Here is a 24,110-nt window from a genome sequence, read left to right as displayed (position 1 = left end):
TAAATGGGAATCAGTCTAAAAATACCCATGTTGTGAGAGCAGCAGAGTTAAGGTTGCCTCTTTGAAACAATCCCTGGATCACAGCATACCTATTTATCACACAAAATATGTTTTCCAATAACATTGAGTATTTTGCAATAAATTCCTTCTGCTTAGTTTGCTATTTCCTACCAGATAGCTGCCTTGATCCACTTCCTCCAACCTCCCCTCACTACCTCCAAGTTTCACAAGTTGAGCTGGCAAACTGGGACACATACACAAGCCATCTTCAGTCCAGGCAGCTTCACAGGAATCTCAGAGAAATCAGAACTGGTAAAAATTAAATCAGTATCAATCATAGAGTTAAAAGGGCAAAGTTCCCCTGGGTGACAGCTTATTCTCACCCCCTCTTTTTCAGGCACCCATTTACAAGATGATTTTTACCTCCCTTACAGGAAATCCGTAGGGGTTTCACACCTCCTTGTCCCAGTCTTAAAGTGTTGTGTTTTTTCTTTAGAAACCTTAAACTCAGAGATTCAAAGGAGACCTGAGACACATCAGTGTATCCCCCCGGCTCCCAGGGATGCTTGCCCCACTGCCCACGGCTGTTCTGTGAGTGCAGGGAGATGGGATGCAGCAGCACGGCGCACACGAGGGATGCAGCCAGCCGTGCAGAAGCACACTTCCCAGCAACACGCCTCAGCTCCACCCAGCAGCTCATCAAAGCCAACAACAGGTCCCTATGCACGTGTTATTGTTCACTTCACTGGGGATTAACTAATCCTGAGCTTACAAAAAAAAGCTGGGGACCCCATCCCAGCGCAGCCGTATCATTTCTCCCCCAGCTTGGGCACACGCAGTGATGGCTCCGAGTGGGAGCGACTGCTCGTGGGCTCAGAAAAGCCGCGTTTCTCAGCCAGGCGTGAAGGTCAGTGGAGACTGGGCCACAGGCTAGTCCCCAGCCTTGGAAACATCTCGGAACCCCTTTCAGAAATGCAAGGAAGCGATAACAGCACGGACCAGGCCTGCGTGGGAGGCGGCAAGCTCCCACCTGCTTTCACACGCTGCCATCTCCGATGACCAAGCGCGGCGTGTGCGAATTAACCGGTGTGTGGGTGCGTATGGGATACTGGTCAAACTGGCTGCAAAAATAACCGGGCTTTTTTGCTGCTCCCTTCGCTTAATGAAAACAAGGAGTGGGCTCTGCATGCATCTGCGGGTACTGCTTTCGTGCTGCTTTTCACAGTCCTGGAGATACAAGACAAGAGATGAGCTGTACATGTTTTAATATTTACCACCTGTTGCTAAAATAAGCAGAAGCACATTCCTTGGAAACCCCACATCTGACTGGAATTTGTGGTATTTTTAATTAGATATGCATTGGTTTGACCTATGCAGGCAAAGGCAGCGGGTGCACAAACTGTTTGGTGATGGCTCCTTGCAGTCGCCCTTTGAAGAAGGTAAGAAGCTACAAGAGCCTAGAAATGGCCTGTATTCATCCAGCCTACAGTGGGTTTGAACCCATGTGCTAGAATGAGCTTGGCTTAAAGAAAAGCATTGCCATTTGCAGCAGCTTACTCACGCCTGTTCACAGTAATCCCTAATTAAACTCCTTCCTCTTGCTGGCACTGGCAAGACCCGATGCCCTGGGATACCCCAGGAGTGCTGGGTGCTGAGCAGTGCAGGTAGCACCCAGCCAGGCACCTTCCTCCACCCCAGCAGGAAACCAAAATTTCTGTGTTCAAGATTAGCTTTCTTCCCCAAATGCTTTCTTTCTGAGGCAGACCCTGCCTCAAGGCAGCTGAGATCATCCCCACCTGCACGGAGGGGGCCAGAGGCTGACACCACAGAGGAGCGCAGTCACCCAGGCTCAAGCTAAAGACACCCCAATTCCACCCCCAGGGCAGGCGACAAAGAAAGGGGCACCATAAGAACATACCCACGCAGCGCTTCAGGAAGGTGTCAGTGCAGCAAAGCGAGCTGACTCGGAACACGGTGAGATTTACGCCCCAAGTTGTGAAATACAGGATTTATTTTGGTATTTTTTACTGCTCACCAAAGAGATGCAATCCCACAGTTGCATAAAAAGCTTGAGTAAGACCAGTTGAGAAGGCAGATGAGAATAGCCAGGCAGAACAGCAGTGACAAACTGAAGGAAGGCAAGCCGGTAATACTGTAACTAAATCAGCAATTACAAAATTCAGACAATTAATAGAGAATGAATGAGCAGCAGCGTTAAACGCTTAGCGCATCAGAAACCAGCCAGCCCTGTGGGGCTCATTAGGTGCCAGTGGTGCTCAACAATGTTTCTGGTTGTAACTGGAAAAAAGAGGTAATTATTCATATCACACTTGTTTCATGGTTCTTATTTCAGCAATAACTAATGTAGGTATTAAAAATCATTCACTTTAAAGTCAACAACTCCAAATAATATCCTTTAGAGAGATTTAGAAAGAGTTACAGACTCAGATCCTTGAAAAAAAATCCAAACTAATAAAAGTTCCAAGATTTTAGGCGGACTTAGAAAACAGCCAATATAGGACTTAATGTCAAGCAAAAGAATCACAGTACAACCCAGCACAGCAGTAGTTCTATGCAAGTTGAGATCCTAAACTACCTCAATAAAATTAAAAGTGTACCTCACAAAGGTATTAGGCTGGCAAAGAAACTTAGAGAATACATTGCTGTTTCCCCCTCTGCATGCATTTTGAGAAAAATGTCATCTGTAGTAACCATACAGCCCAGATTAGGGTGACAAAATATACCTCACCTGTGGATCCCAAAAATGAAGCAACGACAGAGACAGATGACACAATGCCACTGTGCTTGCAGGAAACCCCACAGCAAGGAGACACAGCAATGCTCATTTTTATGCAGGTCTGGGAGAAAACACAGGGTATTTGCTATCCAGGTCAAGCGTACAGGAATTTGGCATCTACTCATTTCAGGTTGATTTTATATGGCATTGGCCAAGCAGGCTCCCCAAAGGAAAAAGGAACAGAAGCTGCATCCACAAGATGCAGAAATGCATCCTAAAAAAACGCAGAGACATCAAAAGATGTCATCCCAGTGGAAAGGACACTATGAAGATAGTGTGGTCTTGGGCACATAAGCATGGCAACGCACAGCAAAGTAGAAAGGTGAAATTACCACAAAACATAGCACTGTTGAAATCACAACTAATATAACACACCCCAACATAACATGTTCTGCTTTATCGTACACTTCAAAGAAGCAATAGAAAAGAGTTTAGAAAAAAGCAAAGAACATGAGGCAGGTTTCCCAGACTCTTAGGTCCCAGAGGTTAAAACAAACTCAGTCTATTTGGCTTACGCAAAGAGTAGACTAGGAGGGGACTTGTCCGCAGCTCAGACCTGGGAGTCGGGGAGAGCTTCCTCATGTTGAAGGCTCTTTGACTTTAGGCAATTGCAGAAGATCGACTAGCTGAGAGTTGAAGTTGGATCCATTCAAACCACAGAAAGAGATGTCTCTTCACAGAAAGCTCGGTGGGACCCACACCCCAAATCATGCTCACCACCAGCTCTGGGTTAATTACTCTGGATTTCTCTTTTTCAAATATTGAGGATTTCTTAGCTTGTATGTAGAGGTCAGCAGAGATGTGCTCCTTGTATTTGCAGTACTGGAGAGATACACACACATCCCCAAAGTTCCTGGGGATCAGGGAGTGTTTGAAGGAGTCCAGACCAGTCTCACCCATCATGTTAAGAGGGAGTAAGAAAATGTCATTGGAGCAAAATGCCAAAACAAAACTGGAGGCTTTGGAGGGAAAAAGAAAGAGATGGCTCTCTATAATGCATAACACTACTGCAATCCAAGAACAGCACTGTAAAACATCACCGGTTTTCAGTGAAAAAGCTGAAATTTAACCATCTTTGCTGAAGTTCCCTGCAGTGAATACCCACTCCAGGCCGATTTTTGCAGTTTCTGCTGAAATGGATCAGCAGTTTCCATAGGGAAGCATATGGCAAGGAGAACTGGTTTGGTTGGGGTTTCTTCCACCATGTTAAACTCATGGTGATGAAGACCAAGCAACAGATTAAGAATCACTAGGATCCTTGTTCTCCATCAGGGAAGCCTGGCATGAGAAAAAACATTTTCTTCTCTGAAAATTCATCCAAATTTGGCTGCGCTCTTCATCTAAAGTCTTCCTCTGGCCAGACTTCACTGCAGCCTGGGAAAGTCGAATCCCTCCAAAAATCCCCATTGAAGCACATCTCTTCACCCACTGACTATGATCCACAGGGACACCAGAGCAGCTGGGGACCACAGTGCCGTGCCAAGAAGCAGCAGCCCTTGAGCGGCCACCACAGCCTGCCTGCGGGGGAGGAAGGTGCAGGCAGGAGGGGGCAGGGGACCTCCAAGGCTTCCATCGTGCTTTGCACGCTACACCCCTTCTCCGCTGGGACTGGGAGAGCGCTCGGCTCCTTTATCTTGTTCTCGGTTGTGCTTGTTGTTCTGCTGTCCTACAATAGACACATCCTTTCCTCCAGCTCCCTAATTAAAGGAGATCCATTCCACAGACCAACTCACACAATAGTTTTTGCAGCCTCTCCTCTTAAACAGATGTGATCGTTTCCTCCGCTCCCACGCGCCGCAGGAACACGCCGTAACACACCCACCCTTATAGCTCTCACGGCCACAAAACCCCACGCCAAAATCCTTCTCACCTTGCCGCAGGCTGTGAGGCAGGCTCTGACGCTGGTCTCCCCCCTCGGCCATTTGTGTACAGCATCGCCTGGAACAAGCCTTCATGCTGCACCAAGCCAAAACCACCAAGAATTAATTTTAGCAGCGAAGAAACTGGTGTACGTGGCATTTTTTTGCAAGGCTGCGGCTCCGTGCGTTGCTTCTCTTTTGAGGTGATGCAGCAGAGGAGAACGCTTCAACAAATTAAATCATGGGGTCCTTGGCCTTTGAGGACCAGCACAGAAGCACAAGGGCAGAAAGAATCATACACAAGAGTAGCATTTAAAGTGTTGACTTCATCTTGGTTTGATTTTAATTCAGTCTGGTTCCCTGCGCAGGGATGCCTCCCTCGGAAAGAGTCTGACAAGTCACTTAGTCTCCCTGTGTCTCAGTTTCTCATCCATAAAACCGATATTAAATATTGCTTGTCCCCTACTCCCCTGCTTGTGAGGTTTTTTTACTCTTTGCTCTCCTTTTCCTAAGCTATTTCTTCTCTTAATCACAGAGCCAGAGCCAGGTATCATCTCTGGACACGCTAATGCCTGGCTGGAAGAGGCGGCTGCCCAGGATATGGCTGCCCGTGTCTCTTCTGCTCAGGTCCATGCAACATCAGCTTCAGCGGTCAGCACAAGGGAGCGTTTGGACCCCACTCCATCCCAAAAGTGTTGCCGTGATGGCAGCAAACTGATGAAAGCCCCAATTTATGAAAAAAACATGGGAAAATTCCATGTTGCAGTAAAACAGAAGAAAAACCCTCCAAATAAAAGCAATGCCATGGGTGTGAGGAGACACAGACTGAAGGGGATTGGAAAAGGGGGATGAGTCCAGCTCTCCACCATGCTGACCAGGAAAGTGCTGGGAGATGTCAGGATGAGTTGCCAACCCTGAAATCAGCCACACCTCAGCGTACTCCTCTCAAACCCATTTTCTCCTTTCTACAACCTCTCACATGCACCAGGAGCTTATTCTTATGCACAGTTAGGAATTTACTCTAAAATGCAAAGATAAGTGGAGATGGCTATCTTTGCCAGCAAGTTTCTAGAAGCAGAAGAGACTGTCACCTCTTTGTGACAGTGCTGGGGCTGGAGAGCACTGAGCTAGGTGTGTTATGGATGGTGACACTGAACACAGCCCTTTCCCTCAATAACAGTAATTTCTGCAGAGGTTTATGCAAGTTAGAGGGTCAGGCAATCAAAGGCAGCTCTGTCACCTTGCAGAAGGAGCAAAGAGCTCTCAAAGGATGAAGGTTTCTGTAAGAACTCTTCAAACCCTCACAAACAGCAATTACCAGTGCTCTCATGACCCCAAATCTCCCAGAACAAGCTGCAGACCTCCCCCCTGACAGCCAGACTAAATCCAATCATGCCTGTGAGCCAGAGCATGCAACAAATCACTCCTTTCTAGGCAGAAGGAAAAGCCAGAGCAGGCACACGGACAGCAGGAGAGCCGCCTCGGCACCACCAGCAGCTTCCGCGGCATTTGCGGGGCTGCAGACGTTACGCACGCCAGTGCTCCAGCTGCGCCGTGTTCCTGTGGAAAGCAAGGTTTGCAGCACTGGATTCCCTCGCTTCTAGTGCAGCTGAGCCCTGGCACTGAACTGGGCCTGCTGCGCTACCAAAAATGTGCGTGTAACATGGAGAGCCCCAAAGGAAGGAGCCACGGAAAGCCAGGGGCACCTCTCCAGCATGCGCCAACACCCCCGCATGTGCAGCTCTGCTGAGCCCGAGGGATAATGCAACCCCTTAGTGCAATGCTTAAAGCTTGCTTGAAGAAACATTGCCAAAGAAGAACAAGCATGAAGCAGGAGGAAGAGGAAGGAGCACAAGGGGACAAAAGGAGACAGACATTTGTGAAATGACTTGACAGGCTCTCCATGAATTTAGACAGGGGGTGGGAGCCGGCAGAGCACTCCCGGGCTGGGAAGGAGCAATGCTGAAGGTCTGCCCTCTCCCCCACATTCAGGGGGCCTGGCAGATGTTATTCCCCATTCTCTTCCTTGAGCTCCCGGCAGATATTTGCCAATGGCTCAGACGATGGCATCAGGCGAGCCGGTAACGTGACTCATCATGAGCGCCGTCGGGGAAAGCCCCTAGCCGGGGAGTGAGATGAGTCACGGGGAGACGCTGTCGGCTCTCGGAGAAGGAAGAAAGCCCAAATGAGGAAAGGCCAACCCAAGCAAGTACAGGGCAAGGATGTGTGATGGGGACGTAGGGGACATGAGGCACTGCTGCCTCCCAGCTTTTTGCCGGCAGCTCCAGTCCTACCCCGGGCTCAGTGCCCACCTGGCTCCCAGCCCTCTCAAAGCCATTTGCCTGGCTACAGGCCAGCATCACCCACCAGAGGCATTGCTGCTTGCGCTGGCATGCCCAGCAGCAGTTGATGTGCTCCTGCCAGAGCACCACCAACCCGCGGGACGCTTGCTCAGAGCAGAAGGGCTGAGCATCCCAGAGAAACAGGAGGTATGGGGAAGACCGTGCACCAGCATGCGCCTCCTGGCTCATCAGCCTTCCCAAAGCATACTCCCCTGTCTGGGTTATGGTTTCCTTCATCCTCACTGGCCCCACAGCCAAGCTCTCTGTCTGGCTGGGAAACTCCCTGCTCATTCCCAAGCTGGACCCCTTGCCACCAAGCTCTCCTCCCCACCACCATTTGGAGCCTGGCCACAAGTGACACGCTGCCGCCCCAAGCCTGGCAGAGAACGCTTAGCTAGGGCACTGCTGAAAGCCAAAAGGCAATGAGCTTATCATGACTTATTTATTAGGGCAGCTACCGGGGGAAGAGGATCATGCCCATCCCTCATCTCACCAGGACCTGTTGGGTTGCACGTCCAGCTGAGCCCAGTCATTACTGCCACCGCGTGACCCAGCAAGCCTGGCAGACAGCCGGCACAGGCAGTACTTGCTCATGTCTGCTCGGAAACGCCTTCCCAAAGTCCCTCTGGCAAGCGGTGCCCAAGGCCCTGTCCCTACCCAGCTTCCTCCAGGGCTCAGACCTCACTTTCCAGCATTAATGGCTCACACCTTCTTACCAGTTCAGATGCCTGCCCTCTGCCATGTGGACTCATTTACCCCCTTAAACTTGCGGTTTTACTACATGCGCATTACCACAAGAGTGTACATACAACTCGCACTACTTAACGCTGCCAGTAACCTTCAAAGCTTTGCTGGAAAGCACTTGCCACATCCTGGCCATGGCATTAAAACAGACAGCGAAGCCAGGGCCACCACGCTTTGGCTAACTCTCCTGGAAACCATCTCTCCCCTATGGGCAGTCTTGGTCAAAAGGCTGCTACGGTGAATCTGGGTACTAATTTATTGATTAAATACTAACCATAGGATGAGATCCTGACCTATTTCATGCAACTGAGTAGGTGGCATGTTGGTAGCAATACCGGACTAGCTGTTATTTTATCATGAAGTTAAGCGGCACCGGTGGTGCTGGGAAAAACACAATGAACTTACCCAGAAGCCTTCACCCTTTTTACTGCGATTGTCAGAGCACTGAAAGAGCAATTGAAATTATTACAGATATCCCTTTGTTTCCTCCCAGATCCAATACAACGTAATCTTGTTCATCTTGGATAATAATGTCAAGTCATTAGCTCACCAATAATTCACCTTGCGCCGAGTGCCGTGACTTGGCAAAGAGCAGGCTGCGCTCTTCAGGTGGCCAAAGCCTGAGCATCTCCTGGCCAGCCCACTGCCCCCTGCTGCTGTGCAGGTCCCCCGCGAGCAGCCAAGGGTGGGCTGCCCCCAGGCAGGGCTCATGCACGCAGGGCCAGCTTGCTTTCAAATCCTGCTCCGTTTTACAGCAGGGACAGCCATGCTATGCTGCTCCTTGCATGATGAAAGAAAAAAAAAAAAAAAAGAAGGCACCCTTGTAAATGACCTAATGCTTTTAAAAACTCACCATGGCAGGAACAGGGGTATCTCAAAATATTTTAATTAAATGAGCTCAGAATTACACCAGGCGCTCTACACAAATAACTGGCCAAATGCATCAATTTTCACACCAGTCCAACTGTGCATGTGGCTTGCAGAAGATGCAAAGCCTTGCTTTAAACAGGCTTGTTGAAATTCAGCAGTTTTGCCAATTTGCTAAAATAGAGCTCAGCTATGCAAAGCAGAAGTCCCACAAAATCAGATGTACCTGACAGAGTAGGAGGTGTAGAGAAGCTAGATTCTAAAGTGCTCGAAATGCCTCCTTGTTTTCAGCCTGCAAAACTCAGCTGGACGCTTCCCAGAAACAGGCTTGCAGAAGACTTCCACAGAAGCAGTTTTTAAGAAGTGCCTATATAGGATTTAATCATTTCTGTCATCAAAGAAAACCTGGATTAAAGCTGCACTCAGCAATCCAAGTAGCAAAAAAATGATGATTCCAAATTCTCTAGAACGACCAACACCAAGCCCCAGCCAGGTAGCACTGGCTGCACTGGAGACATGCCAGGAGCACAGAGAGGAAAGCATTTGCATATATTTACATCATGACAACATAAAAAATATACAGTTATTGTTATCATTTAGGGCCCCATGTGCTCAGCCATTCTGGGGCAGGGGGGGAAAAAAAGGAGAAAAGAAAGGATGTCTTGCAGCTAGCTCAGGCACTTTAAACTGAAATCTTCAACAACTCATAGTCTTTATGGTTGGGAAGATGCATCAGCTGGGCTCTTGTTCTCCAGTACCATAACATCCTCTTCAGTAACCGATGGATGTATGACCCGTCCCAGACCACTCTCATGAGCTCCCATCTGAATTTCTCAAGCTTTGCCCGTGACTGGCACAGAGCAGAATGCCACTGTGGCCTATGGGCTGCTGCTTCCCAGGAGAGCCTGGGCAAGGAAGCTTCCCTGGGCTTACACCAACAGGACAGGCTGGCTGCAGCTCTAATGACCATTTAATGACTGTTGGGCTTGGGACTTTCTGATATTCAGGTGCCCATGGGTAACTATGTGGACTTACGGATCGGTTTCTCATACCTTGCATCCAGAGGAGCAAAGGAGCATTGTGAAGGCTAACCTACCCCAGCAGTTTAGGGCATGAAGCAACACGGAACGGGTCACCCTGTTTTGGGATGAGGAGGAGAAGAGGTTCAGTTATACAAACATAAGCCCAAACGCTTGCCAGGAAAACAAGCCCTGGGCTATTGTATTTATTAGTACTGATGTGGCCATTGGTGCTCTGCAAGAAAGCCAGAAGATGTAGGCTTTGGAGGAAAACTGCAGCAAATGCTCACAAAATTGCTGTCCAAGTGCATCCTTGGCACGGCTAATGTCTCGTTCCACCAAGTCCTTTCAGGGCCAGGGATTTGTACCAAGACACAGAGCAAGACAGGACTGTGTCCCCAGCAAGCCCAGCCGAAGGAGGGAGGCAGAGGCAGCCAGCTGAGCACTTCCCTGTCCCTTCTTGCCCCTGAGCTGCAAGAATCCCGGGAATTCTCCAACATCCTCCTGCTTCTAGACAGAAACCCTCTCTCTGGCCAGCACCATGAGGATGGCCATGCCACTGCCAGCCCTTCAGCAGGGGAGAGGAAGGAGATGGCATCCCTGCCCTGTGACACCAACTCCACGTGTAAAGTCCCTCTCAACCCAGAACCACAAAAGGGACCAGATTTGGGCTTAATATATACGCCTTGCTCTGGTGGAGCCGTTCTGCCCACGGCCATTGCTCTGCTTTGCTCTCAGGAGAGTGGCAGCAGGGTGGCAGAGCCCAGGCGGAACAGGAATCCCAGCAATGCCGGCTATGCCGTGTCCTCCTCTTTGCCCCCAAAGGGTCAGGTCTCCATCTAAACAGGAAGCTGGGATCAGCCAGGCCTGCGTCGCTTGCCCTCCAAGTCCCAGCTGCCGGGGAGGAGAGGGGAGGCAGCGCTGCAGGAGCTGCTGCTGCTCGTGGCCCCATCCCTCCCTGCTCCCAGCCCAGTGCAGGCAGTTATGGGGGGCTTCCAGGGTGCTCTCCCCCTCAAGACCCCTGCTGTCAGGCAGGGTGCTTTCCTCACTTCTTTGCAGGATCTTTGGGTTTTTTTTATTTTTTAGTAAATAGAGGCAAAGCCCAGTGAGCAGCTAGGGTAAAGGCAGCACTGAGAAAGGGGAGTTGCAGCGGCAGGGGGGACGGCAAGGGTCCCCCTCCTTCACCAGCAGCGATTAACTCAGAACAAGCTGGGAGACAGCACTTTCCCCCTAAACCAGGGACTGCATTAAAAACATACAAACCTCAGGGTCAGCAGCTGCTTCACACACCCCATACAGAACCGCTGCAGCTTGCAGTTGAAGATCTCCCATCACTTGCTTTCTGTGCCTAACTAAGCTTTTTCTTCCTCCATTCTTCCCATGCCAATATTTTGGGATTACTTTATTCCTTAAAGAACACAACTACCCTTCTGCTTTAAGAAGGACACGCATTCCTTGACCTCCAGCCAAACTGAAACCAGCCTCAGGCACCCAGCCCAGCCAGCAAATGCCCTTGCAACGCTGCGGTAATGTCTTGCTGCTGGGTGCGAGGGCAGCGCAAAACACAGGAAACCAGGGAAGGGCTATATGCGTAAACTCCTGTCAAACAAACCGTCCTGGCGTCCTCTTCACAAACAGCACCCCACGACAAATAAACAGACATTAAAAGTCTCTCGGGCAGATCTGATCTGCAAACTCACAGCCTTTCAATGATTTGCATCTGTCCCGTCTTACACTAGATCAAGAAAGCCTGAGCACATGTTTCAAGCACATCATTCATCGTGAAAAATCATTATTTTACCCTAATTTGTGTCCTTTCGCTGCCATTCAGAGCTATCTAGGAATTTTCTAGATTATGCTTAAGTTTATTTGTATTGGTCAACAAGGATGTTTTGGTGGTTTTTTTTTTTCCTGGAGTTTATTTAAGCCCTCAAAGTTGTGCCTATCCTCCCATACTGATGTGGAGTTACGTGACTTTGGGGCTGGAGCTGCATTCTTTCAAAAGTCTTATCTTGAAAGGCAGCAGAGGAAACAGCTGTTTATAAGAGCTCTTGATGGCGTAACAGTTGTTTTGTCCCAAACCTCGTTTGGAACCAAGGTGAGCAAACCTACTGCCGTAAAGGACTTCTCAACTTGTGCACTGGCCACAATATTAACCACCATCAAGAGGACACGGCAGCCGGTAGGAAAGCTGCTAGGAAAAGCCCACAAACTATTTATGTGCTGAAAGTTTGAAACAGAAGAGCCTTGCAATCTGTGTCCTTGGGATATGATACTCCTCCTCTGGCAATGAGAAAAGAGAGAACAAGATTATAGCAAGAGTCCGCAGGAGGGACTGAATGAGGAGCAGGGCGACAGCCGAGCTCCGGTAGGGCTGCTCAGCCACATGAACAGGTCCAGTGCTCATGGGATTGCATGAGGCCACCAGAAAGACAGCTCATCCATTACTCAATGTCCCTGCAACCATCCTCAGCTCCTTCCAATTAAGAGTGTTATTCCCAGGAGAGAGCCATCCCTGGAAGACAGGGCAGACCCCTTGCTGCGACCCATGAAGCAGACCAAATTACCTGCGCCTGTGGCCATACCACCACGCACATCGGACCAAGGTCCAGCCACTGCCTACAGGTGTGTCTTGTGTGTCGGAGAGCAGTCAAGCTCCTGCTGTTTTAAGCCTGGGGCAGCGAGCTCGCCGGGTGTGTGGTTTGCTCACCTCCCAGCCCGCCCTTGAACACCTTCCAGTCGTGCAGGCAAGAGGCCGGGGTGCAGAGGAAAAGCTCCTCTCCTGGCTATCAGCCAAGCATTATACAGCACCAGCTCCCCGTATCCTGACTATAAGTATTTTGGGAAGCCAAATTACTTCATTACCAGCTGACATCCCCGACCTACTCGCTATTAAACAAGCTCACTGCTGGCCAGCCCCAGAGCTCATTACTCAGCGCTTTAATTTGCACATTGCCATCTACTAACCTGCTGGCACATCCAGGCAGCGCCCAAATTTTCATGCAGCTGAAGTGCTTACGCAAGCAGCCAAACACAAACGTACCTCTTCCACAAGTAGTTTGCTGTTATCTCTGAATTGGGACTGACACATGAGGAAATCCTCTGTATCATGGACATGCTATAGTTTCCATCCGGTGCTGGCAGCCCCGTGTCTCACGCCCACCTTCCACCCCATCCCTGCCTCCGCAGCACACGCTCCTGCACAGGACGCAGCACCGTGAGCACGGAGACGGCCCTGCTACCACTGGGGCTGCAGCTAACCCCAGCCACGGCACACGGGATGCCCGGGTACCAGGAGGCACAGCCAGTGCTGGGGATGCTCCAAACGTGACAGTGTGGCACATGAAGCTTGCAGGCACCGTGCCTGGCTTACACAGACATCTCAGCGGAGAGAGGGGCGGTGAAAAATACAGTTAAGAATAACCTGGAGGACAGGACTTATGTGAGAGAAGGCTGTAAGCGGAGACGGAGGAGCGGTGCCCCTGCCACCCCAATGCAGAAGGGGAAGGAGCATCCTCACCACACTCACCCTGATCCGCCGCATGGCCGTCACGATCTCCACCCGGCTGTTTGGCCGTGGCACATCCAGGCTCCCGATGTACTAGCGGGAAAGAAAGAGACGATTAGTTGAGTTTCCACAGCACTGGAAACCTCACAGACCCACCATGGCCTCGATGGCATCCCCGGAGAGAACCCAGGGTCGCTTCTGGGGAACAGGCGGCGTTTTGCCCACTGCACCTGAAGCCTTGCCAGCCTCCCACCACGAAGCTGTTCCCTCACCACAATGTTTCAAGGATTCAGCCACCCTCATTCTAACAATAAAATAACTTCAGTAATCAGGCCAGCAGGACTCATTCATCTATGCCATGATCAAAGTACAGAGGTATAATCCAATATCCCCTCGGCCGCACTGAGTCATCTATTATAGACCTGCATATTGGAATATCCCTAAAATAGCTGGGGCAACCTGTCCTGTGACAGGCCCTTCACTATTTAATCACAGCCCTGCCAAACCCTTGGCTGTTTTTGCAGCGATGCAGAGCCTCCAGGCCAAGCCTCCAGAATAAAGGAGCCGCTTTGCTATTCAAAGGGGACCAAAGGCAGCACTGCTGTGACCCAGCACGGAGAGACGCCGAACAAAAACCTTTTTAAAAATAAAATGGAAGAGGGCAGATTCAGAAGAAGGATCAGAAAACAGACAAGTGATGAAGAGTCAATGCAGAGCACTAAAAACGTGTAGTTAGAAGAAAAGCGTTTCGAGTCTATTTACTAGCCCCCTGTGATCCCACGCTTCATCTCGACACGAGCGCTGACGTAACCCTCGGCAGCGCAGCACGGGCACTAAAGCTGGCAGGGCTATGTGTTCCTGTGAACGCAGCCATAACCTTTGCTGACACTGTAAAAACCCAGGTCACTGGTTTCAAGCAGCACCGCTGAGACGGGTGTTTAAAAGGCCGAACATGTGCTAGGGGTTGTCGTACAGCCAGAGGCCGCAGAGAGGGGTTATTTCTCACCCAGCATCACTGCAGGACTCCTGGCTCCTCTCCGCTGGGATGCTGCTGCCACCTCTATGAAGGGCTCCTTGCTAGCCTTCCACACCCACACCCCAAACTCAACAAGCCCACCCGCACAGCGAGGCCATCCCCAGCCGCACAGCTCCTGCCCCGGGTGCAGACAGAGGCAAGCATCCAGCAACCGGCACCGGGCAGAGAGAGGATATAAAAATAAACACCAAACAGCTGGCGTGTTCGTCATGTGCTGAGCAGGCTGCCACAGTGCAGGGCAGCTTTATGTAACCGGGAATTAAAGCCCACGATGCACGCCACTGGCAAAGGCGGCATTAACTGCCCAGACCCCAACTGCTGAATGCCCGACTGCAAAAGCACAAGTCTTGATAAGTGTTCAGTTGCGTTCCCTAAATGGAGCCTTCCCACCCCTTCAAAGGTTCAGGTCACATTAAGAGAGGCGTCTTTGACATCAATCGATTCCCTTTTCTTATATAAAGCCTGGAAACCATCAGTAAAAGGCAGGAGATGAGGAGGAGGGCTGAGGCAGCCGGAGCCCTGGGCACACAGTCACCGTGCAGCACATAAGGGAGAAGCCTTTCCCCGTCTTCCCCTGCCAGGCGACCCCGTCTTGGCTCCGCAGCACCTCTCCCTCCGAGCCTCCCCACAGCGCTCTTCTGCTGGGGGCCACCCAGCACTGCTTCCCACTCTCCTGCAAGGGAGACCTCTTAACTTCAAGTGTGAGAAGGACAGACTTTTCCTAGCAAAAGGCACAGCCAGAGGATGCATGTCGTCTTCTAGCTATTCCCAACAGCACGAGGTCGCTGCTGCTGCAGGGGTAATCGCTTTCCTTGCACAGGCGAGCGCAGAGTACAGCCACGTGCAAGGACGGGGCAAGCGGTGGCAGCTACCAGCCGGGCAGGAGACAGCCCCGTCCGCTGCTGGCTCCCACAGCCACATGAATTCGAGCAATGCCAACCTCCTGGCTGACGACCACAACCTCGGCCAGCAGCAACACTCAGTCATGCCCGTAATTGCATGTGCGAGCCCGGCAGGGCTGTGCCACCCCATAAGCAAGTGATGGAGCAGAAACCAGACGCCACCTTGGACCTCCTTGGATGGCCCTGCTGAAAAACAGCACCAGCAGTAGGAAATGTCTCGATGCCATCCTACATAACGTCCCTTTATTCAGCTATTCCCCTCCAGCCCATGCTTGCAAGCACCTGAACCAAGGGGCTCAGGTCACAAACCATGCAGGATTCACCTCTGCTTCCAAACCTGGGCATCCTGCTGCATCCCGCACCCGGGTGTACGGCTGAACCAGAGCCCACAGCACCTCCAGCCTCAGCGTGGGCTCACTTCACACAATTACTGTGCTCACAGCTCCAAAAACACCCACCTCTTCCTCCACTTTGGAGGCAGGTATTTTTTGCGCATTTCACAAAACTCAACAGATGGACAAAGTCTCCCCAGATTACTTCTGCCTTCAGGGCAGAAATCACAAGCGGGAACTGCACTGCAGAGGAGTAGCCCTTCACAATGTGGTGAGTATCCTCCCAAAAATGTGGACTTGGAGGTCAGCCTTTCAGCTAAACTACTATTTCCAAGGCGAGGAGGGGGGTCGGCCTGAGAAACCACCCATATTTATTAGTGATTTGCAGGCAATAAGCGCACCGAGGGCTTCTCCTGCTCTGCTCCGCTCTCCTCCAACTCTCCCACTCACAGCACTGACCTTCATTTTGGGAAGAGGTGTGGGAAAAAGCAGGCGAGGCAGAGGCAAGGATCAGCAAAACAGCAGGAGCCTATGGGGTGGAGGACTACCCCCTCATCCCACCCCAACGCTGAGACCCAGGGACCCCCGAGCATGGGGGCTCCCAGACCCCAGGCATGGGCTTTTGCTTTCCTTTAAAATCTGTGTGCCCCAAGCGAGGTGCCAGGCATGGCAGTGGCCCTGGTCCCCGCAGGGGCTCCCAGGGCTCGGGCCAGCATCCGTACCAGCAGGTCAGCCCTGCGGGAAAGGGAGGCAGCAGGCCCGGGGAGGAGAAAGGAAGGCGCCTGAGACAAAAGGAAGGAAAATAAAGCTGTGTGAAAGAGAGCTGACAAAGAAAATAAACCCATGAAAGAACCCACCCTCCCCAAGCGCCCGGGAACTGAGGAGGAGGAAACTATATGCACATATGCAGGACACAGCTTTCCCAAATAATCGCCTCCAGATCCGTGGCCCCACCGCCCTGCCAGTGGATGGGGGGCAGAGGTGGAGAGCACCCAAGAGCCAGGCGGGATTAGGGGGATCACCGATCCCTGCACTCTGAAGGCGGGGGAGCACGGCTGGCTCGGTGGGGAGGGCCCAATTAGGAGGAGAAAGGCTGCCCGCTCCGAGCACCAGTGAATAGGCAGCTGAGGGGGTCCCTCCTGTAACAAGGCGCTCTGGCAGCCCCACAAAGGCAGCCCTCGCATTGCAAATGGCCAGAGCCACTCGGGGCTGCATTGCCCGGTGGCGCGGGCAGGCAGGCACAACGTACCTATTTTGCAGGGTGCCTTCCCCCCGCTCGCCCCGCCGCTCCTCATCCCCATGTGTGGGACCCAGCCGTCCATCGGTCCTTCCAGGGACCCTAGAAAGCGCAGCCCCTCGCCCTGCCTTTGCACAGGCTTGGCAGGCATCACCCATCGGGCTTCTCGGCACCCAAAGGGAGCTTGCTTGCTGTCCCCCTCCCATGCAAATACGCTCCCCTGTCTGTCGCAGGTACGGCTGCAAGGGGCCTCCAGACGCAGCCCACACCATGCAGCCTCCGCCCATGGCTTACAAAAGACCTGTCCAGTTCAGGGAAATACCAGTCCTCCCCAGCCCAGAGGACAAAAAACCAAGAAAACAAAGGAGAGCATTTTGCCAAAGCAATGTTTGCACAAGTCACTTAGTTTCTCATTTTTCCCTGCGGTTGTTTAATATCGCTCATTTTCTGCTCTGTCAGAAATGAATTTCCTTGAGAAGGTGCTTTTTCTGTTGACAGCAGGTGGTAGATATTTTTGGAAAACCGAAGGCCGATTGCATCCCTGAGATGGGGACACCTTCCAAGGGGTGTTGATGAGAGCCCTTGCGGGTGGCGGGAAGTGGTGGGGAGCGAAAGCCTTCCTGGAGAGGAGCTGCCACCTTCCCGAGGGAGGCACGCTGCCTCTCCGCCAGCCCGATACTGCGTGCAAAGGTCAGGGCTGAATCATGCCCAGCTTACAGGGGAGCCTAGATTGGCTGGCTGCCGGGTTTCCAGCTTCAAAAGCCACCCTGAGTCAGAGAGCTTGCCACGGATAAGAGCCACTGCTCCTGCAGAGGAGCTGCAGGCAGGCAGGCAGCGTGGCAGTGCAGGCAGAGGAGACACGCTGGTACCAGCCCCAGGCTGGGGCATCGCACCATGCAGCCATCCTCCGGGCCAGGAGAGCCTCGTCTGAGCAGGGGACCCTGCACCCAGGCTGGGGAGGGGTTACCGGAGGTACCAGCAGCCTGGCAGGAGGCATCAGATATGGGGCGCAAGGGTCACAAGATTTCTGAAGAATCTGGGACAGCGTCAGGCCACACCAGGTACTGGGACATCAGCCCCGTGACACACGGCTGTGCCACGAAGCAAGGGACGTGCTTGGGCGCCAGTCCCCAGCCACGCGCCCTGAGCCCGGAGATTTGAAATCTCTTTATTTCCCCGGTGTCCGGGGTAACACCCAGCCTCTCTGCAACCTGGCTGATAAGGGCTTCTCCTGGGGCTGCCGTGGTCAGGGAAAGCAAGGAGAAATCCAGTTCCTGGGGCTTTTGCTGTCCCAGTGCTCCCACTCTCCCATGCACAGCCTCCACCCGGGGAGCCACAGGGTGGGCTGGCATGGCCCCAGCTCTGCCCTGCACCCCAGGAACACCCAGCCTCGCTGGAAGGGAAGGGGGGAAGTTTACTCAGACCACAGTGGTGTGGGCTCAGAGGCCAAAAGGGATGGAAAAGTCGGGACGCCAGCTGACTTCAATGGAAAAAAGTCTTGGCTTTCCAGCCTGAGCCCGGCAGGCGGGTGCAGCGGGCTCTCTGCTGAGCTGGAGGGCTCCAGCCCTGCCCAGTCCTCCCTTAACAGGGCTCTGCACCCGGAGGACACTGGGGTGCATCCAGCCCTAGGAGCCAGGCAGTTTAACGCAGCGTGTTGGACCCGTCCAGAGCTACACAACCAGCGAGCGGGCATTTGCAGAGGGACACCTCATGGCAGGCCCCACTGGTCAAGCTGATGCCCTAAGGATATAAGTGCTTACCCCGCTGCTGATCCTAGAAACACTTGCACTGCCTATGAGCTGCGCAGGGGCTCGAGCGCCAGTAACACAGAGCTCTGGGGGTCCCAAGACACCAGTGCCCACCAGAGCCATGTGCACCGCACCCACGCTCCCCTCTCAGCATCCAAAATGGAGCTCGCGCAACAGAGGGAGACACCTTTGCAGCAGGATGCAGCCCTGCGGCAGGGACACCAGGAGCAAGGGGGTGCAGCAGGAAAGCTGAAGTTTTTCCATGCCAATAAAGCAGGGCTGTCCACTCACCCCCTTTCCCATACCCAGCCCAGCCACACCGCCCACAGCTGACCCCCGCACAGGGGCTGAGCTTCCTGCACTTACACCCAGCTCCAGCCTTAACAGGCGTTCCTGTATGGGATGCGCAAGACCGGAGCACTTCAGTGGCCAGAAAGCAGGGCTGGGAGCATCCCACCCCCATCACTTCTTCCTTGGGACCTTCTGGCATCTGCCAAGCCCACGCACTGCCTGGCTGGTACCCACAGTCTGAGCACACACAGCTTTGCCAAATCCCAGCAGAGGGATTTTTTTTTGGCTAAGAGCTTCACTAAGCAGCCTGTGAACCGACTTAACAAGTATGGCAGAAATATGCCACTGTTTCAGAGGAGAACTTTTGTGGCACTTGGGAAGGTTATTTATAGCCTCGAGCAAGCAATCCTGGGCTAAATCACAGCACAGCTTTGCTCTGGGCTGAGCAGCCCTGACAGAGCGCACCGTACTCCAGAGCTGCCAGTGCAAACAGCCCCCAAATAAAGCTGCCAAGTCTCTCCCAGGCAGCTAAAGAGGTGCAGAGCTTCACACAACCTGTCTCCAGCTTCCCAGCCCTCTGGGAAAGGAAACCTTGCTGAAGCAGAGGAGGGGAACTGAAGACCCAAATCAGAGCTGCCTGCAACTCCACCCATTTCAGATGCTTTTATGTATGGCCCCTACGTACATCAAAATATACACAAGAGTGGAAACACACATGCATTTGCTGCTTAGCGTTCACCTGAGGCTACAATCCCTTTCCTGACAAAGTGATTATCTTTGCAGCAACCCACAGGCACTGCCAGCACTGGCAGCCTCGGGAAGGAGGTGAGCTGGAGGGGTTCACAGGAAGGGACATACTGGATCAGACTAAAGTCTCCTTCATGTCCCGTCTCCAAACATAGACAGCAGCAGATGCTCGGTTCAACTTCAGTTTCCCACGCATAAAAGCAGAGAAAAGTACTGACAAACATGAGAGAAAATGCCTGGTTGCCAAGATCCCTTAAAAAAAACCCCACCACCCAAACCCAAAAACCCCACCTGCTGCCCAGAAGAACAGCAATCCTTCCAAACCTCCAGTCCCGCATTTATCTGCAAACAGGTCTGATACCTGGAAAGCCAGGTCTCAGCACGTGTCTTGATCCAGCCCATGGCAGTCCCGGACTGCAGGCGGTGGGTCTGCCCGAGGACCAAGGTTTGCTTGGACAGCCCCTTCTCCCCTTGCCTGCAGATGGGGGAGCAGAGAGGCTCCTTGCACCCACCTCCCCCTTCATTGGGAACCATGTACATTAGGGCACTGCGAAAGGATTAATGAGCCTCAGGACTGAAGGATTAACAGCTGTTTCCAAATAATGGGTATTTGGTAGGTGGGACCTTGCTCTGGACCACAAGATCTCCAGGGCAGGAGGAGAGCCCAGCCCAGTGAGCTCCTGAGAGTGGCTCTAATGAGGGGGCCGGTAACAGCTTCCCCTTGCAAACCCAGCAGCACCCAGCACCCCTGCACTCGAACAGACGGACGGAGGGTCTGGCAGTCCAGTGACAGGCTCCACCACCCCATTTAATTCCCTCTACATGCTGATCTCTCTGGAGGCGTTGGAGTAGCCTGAGTCACGATTTCTGAATGCACAGAACTGCTGGTGTTGCACAAGCTGGCCCTCGGGTTTTGTCCTGCAGCACCAAGACTTTGGGAAGATAAAGAGTAAGCTCGCATCCCCCTCCTCCTCCTCGCCCTGACTGGAGGAGAAGTGCTGGGTGGAGAGGTGGAGGAGGACAGAAGGAGTCTTTACTCTCTATGTACCCGTTTATTTAACCAGGAAACCATTGCACAAGTGGGAATTTACACCTGCTCCCCTGTGCCACGCTGCAGCTCCCAGCTCTTTCATCCGAATGCTTCAGCTAACTCAAGAGGCCAGGCCTTTGATTTTATTCAACAATTCAGATCACAAGATGCAGAAGAAAGCGAACACACTGCCTTCCCTCAGAGCCAGCTCCCCCTGATTCCCAGCAGCCTGGCCGAGGTGCCTCAGGGACATACAGGGGTTTGATGCCAAGAGGGATGGCCAATGAAAACAGATCCAAAAGTATGAAATGTATTACTATTCCTAAGAAGATGGAGTGGGATTTTCCAACTATTGGATTTATCTCCAGAAAATGGATTAACATAATCCTTAGAGGACACTTCACTCAGACTCAGTGTCCCTGTGCCAGAGCATATGGCTGCAAGTAGCTTCAGTGGGGTCGAGCAACACAAGTCTCCTGACAGCAGTGCATGTGACAGCACCGCTTGCTTCAGAGCAAGTCCATCACTGTGCTTGAAAAGGGCCCAAACCCTGACTGCCTGCAGCCACCCACCCTGGGACACTGGGACTCCCTCAGGAGACAAGCAAGTGGAACATCAGCATGGATGCCAGCAGCTACTGATGAACCAAAACACGCATTACATCCGCTACGTGTGCCATTTAAAGACAGCAGCAGACAGTGTAGGTCTGAGTGTAAAAATAAAATTAAAAATTAAAACAATAAATCAGCGCATACCGACTCAGGCCTGTGTTACCCCCCTGCGGTGAGCCCCAAGCAAGCTCGTCAGGAATCCCGGGCTGCCGGAGCAGAGACTGCTGATCCAGCTGCTGAGGGCTGTAACACCAGGATCCCCACCGCCCGCACTATCAGCAATCCCAGAAGGCTTTTAGGAGACAGGCACGCGAGTCCCGGCGCCCCAGACAAGCATTTTTCTTCTTTAATCTTCCCCCAAAGTTCTGCTCTAAATCAGAGTTCCTCATTTTTGTGACTCGTGCTGGGTGCCTGGCTGAAACAAGAGCCACGCAGGTTTAAGCACTCGGGATTCTTGGGATAAAAGGAATTAAAGGAGTGTAAGCATTTAATTAATCTCCACCAATCTAATAAAAGGATGAAGTAATTGCCTAAGCCATCTGCATTCTGCATCTGGCATCAGGAGCTGCTGGAGAAACCCACAAATTCGGAAGCGGGGTTTCGTATGGATTGTGCTTGGCAGTAACGTGTGCCACAGGATACAAAATAAGAGAAAGAGGAGCTAACAAAGACTAATATGCACCACCCCATTAACGTAATCAGACCAGCAGCATGGAAAAGAGATGAGCCATGAGCAGACCGAGGGGCAACTGAAGCCCCATCCCACCCCTCATCCCCCAAGCTGGGCCACCCAAACCTGGCATGGAAGAAGCACAGCACTTAATGCCCGGGCACACGGGATTTAGGAGGGGAGATGCTTTGCAGCCTCCCCATAGGTGAGGGGTGAGCAGGTGCTGGCAGTAAAACAGCAATTGGCTCCAATAATCCAGGAGCGAAAGGCTGCAAAGCTGAATTTGTACAGTCTTTCCAAGGAAAGAGTTGCAAAGCAGGTTTAAGTTTGCTCCGTAAACAACTCCCCTGGTGTTCTGCTCTCTGCAGCACGGTGCCTGCCATCAGGCAGGCGATGGCCTCTGCAGAGGAACCCTCCCAGCCGCAAGAAGAGAGGGCAATAACACTGGCACCCTCCAAGGAGCCGCTGCCTTGCCCCCCGGGGCACTGCACAGGATTAAATGCCAAAGCTGCGATTCTTCCCCTGCCAGCACCCGTGCTCCAAGGACAACAGCGCACGACAGATGCCTCCCTCCCTGCCACTCAAACTCTGTTTTACACCAGTTTTTTTCCAAGTCAACCTCACTTGGAGTATCTTGTCAGCATGACAACTGTATCCCCCAGGAACAGCAAAGGGGGCAGGATTTTGTGTTTCCCCTTTTCAAATTTCACAGCCAGCTACTTCTCGGTGTTCTGCTGGCCAAAGTTACCTGCTCAGGGCTGGGAAACGCAGACGGGTAGCTCAGCTTTTTCCCAGCCTGCTGAGAGAGCGCAAGCACTCAGACTGTGGGAAGCCACAGCCTAAGTGGAATAAGAGACTGAGAGGTCCCAACAGGAAAAAAAAAATACTGCTTCCTGCCAAACCCACTAGCAAGAATGGTTTATATATGTAAAGAGAAACAGCAAGCTTTTATTTTGGGCGGGTGGCCCTGACCTCTTGCACTGCACCGCGAACGGCGCACAGTTCCTTCATCCACTCACGCGATGAGTTTATCCCATTAGAGGAGCACCAGGGTACATGGCATCCTGCAGGACACCGACCGTTCCCCACCACGCCAGCGCTCCAGCGTTACCCACAGCACTGGAAACGCGGAGCAAAGCCCGAGCCCTCCGCTCTTTCCAGGAAGATGCACGCAGTCCCTGGCTCTCCTGGGCCAACGTCCCCAGGCAACGCCACGCCAAGCCAAGGAGGGATGCGGGGCCAAGGAGGGAAAGCGGCAGAGCGACCCCGCTCCAGCTTGACCTATCCGTCCAGCTTCGACATCCTTATGGGATGGGTGGAAGCCTCACCCGACTCTTTGCAGCCGAGTTTGGGGGAGAGCAGGCAATGCCAACGGGGAAAGCGGAGAAAAAACAAGGCTATGCGAAAAGAGAGCTGGAAATCTGGGAATGCCGGGGGGTCGGGGGTGCAAGCGCTGGTCAGGGACCCCCGCGGACCCCCCTCCGCGCCCGCTGCCCACCTTGGCCTCGAAGCAGATGCCGTGCTGGAAGGCGTCCTCGTTGTGCAGGGGGATGCGGAGGTCGTGCCGGTCATCCACCAGGTTGTACTTGGACTTGGCGGGCATGGCGGCCCCGCGGCGGCCGGGCTGCCCCTGCAGCGCGCCCGGCGCCGCCGCCGCCGCCGCCGCCGCCGCCGAACCTCCGCCCCTCGCCGCCGGCCGGCCCCGGGGCGGGGACGCGCCGCCGCGGAGCGCGGAGGAAGGGCGGGGAGCGGCGGGGAGGGGGTCGCGGAGCGCGGGGCTCCGACCCCCCCCCCCCCGCCTCTTCCAGCGGGGAGGGGCAGGGACGCGTGAAAAAAATGAGGACCCGAAAGGGGCGCTGGGGAAGGCACCGCTGACACCTAGTGCGCGGTGGCGGGTCTGCACCCCAGCCCCGCCAAAGTTTAAAAAAAGGCGGGGGGGGAAGGAAAAAACCGAAAAGGCAAGCCTCGCAAGTGGGTAGGGTGGTGGGGGCCCTGCTCAGGCCGGGGTGCGCCGAGCGGCGGGGGAAGGCTGTGCCGCCTCCCCCGGGCACAGCCCTCGGGTGGAGCGGGGCCCCCAGAAATGCATCCCTCCCGGGTGGGTGGGAGAGCCCGGGCTGCTGCAAACGCTCAGGCCAATGGACTCTGTACCCGAGCCTTTAGATCAACACTGGGCATGGTGGCAATCAAGTGAGCTGGAGGTGAAAAATCTCCCATCTTGTGCTTAATGAAAGGCCAGTCCTTGTGACCAGACCAGACCCTCCCATGCCCTACAAAAGCCCTGAAAGCTGTGAATGTGCTCCCCCACCCACTGAAAGCACCCCAGAGTTGCTTTCCAGATGTGCAGGGACCCACTCATGTAGCTCTGACTGC

At 53.0% G+C, this 24,110-nt stretch overlaps 1 protein-coding gene across 4 annotated transcripts in view; it reads right to left on the bottom strand.

The window, feature by feature from the left end:
* Window positions 1-23,343, bottom strand: part of NOS1AP (nitric oxide synthase 1 adaptor protein) — a 39,973-nt gene extending 16,630 nt beyond the window's left edge. For all 4 annotated transcript variants that reach the window (XM_075711025.1, XM_075711026.1, XM_075711027.1 and 1 more), the window contains exons 1-2: window positions 23,239-23,343; window positions 13,158-13,229 (exon numbers count right to left, since the gene is read on the bottom strand). In XM_075711025.1, the coding sequence (XP_075567140.1) occupies window positions 13,158-13,229; window positions 23,239-23,343 (177 nt within the window). The remainder of the gene's footprint in view (window positions 1-13,157; window positions 13,230-23,238) is intronic.
* Window positions 23,344-24,110: the final 767 nt, after the last annotated feature.

This window comes from Pelecanus crispus, chromosome 5, assembly GCF_030463565.1.
Source record: "Pelecanus crispus isolate bPelCri1 chromosome 5, bPelCri1.pri, whole genome shotgun sequence".
In the NCBI taxonomy this organism is placed as follows: domain Eukaryota; kingdom Metazoa; phylum Chordata; class Aves; order Pelecaniformes; family Pelecanidae; genus Pelecanus; species Pelecanus crispus.
The sequence above is the reverse complement of the archived record's forward strand: the minus strand, read 5'-3'. Positions and strand labels throughout refer to the sequence as shown.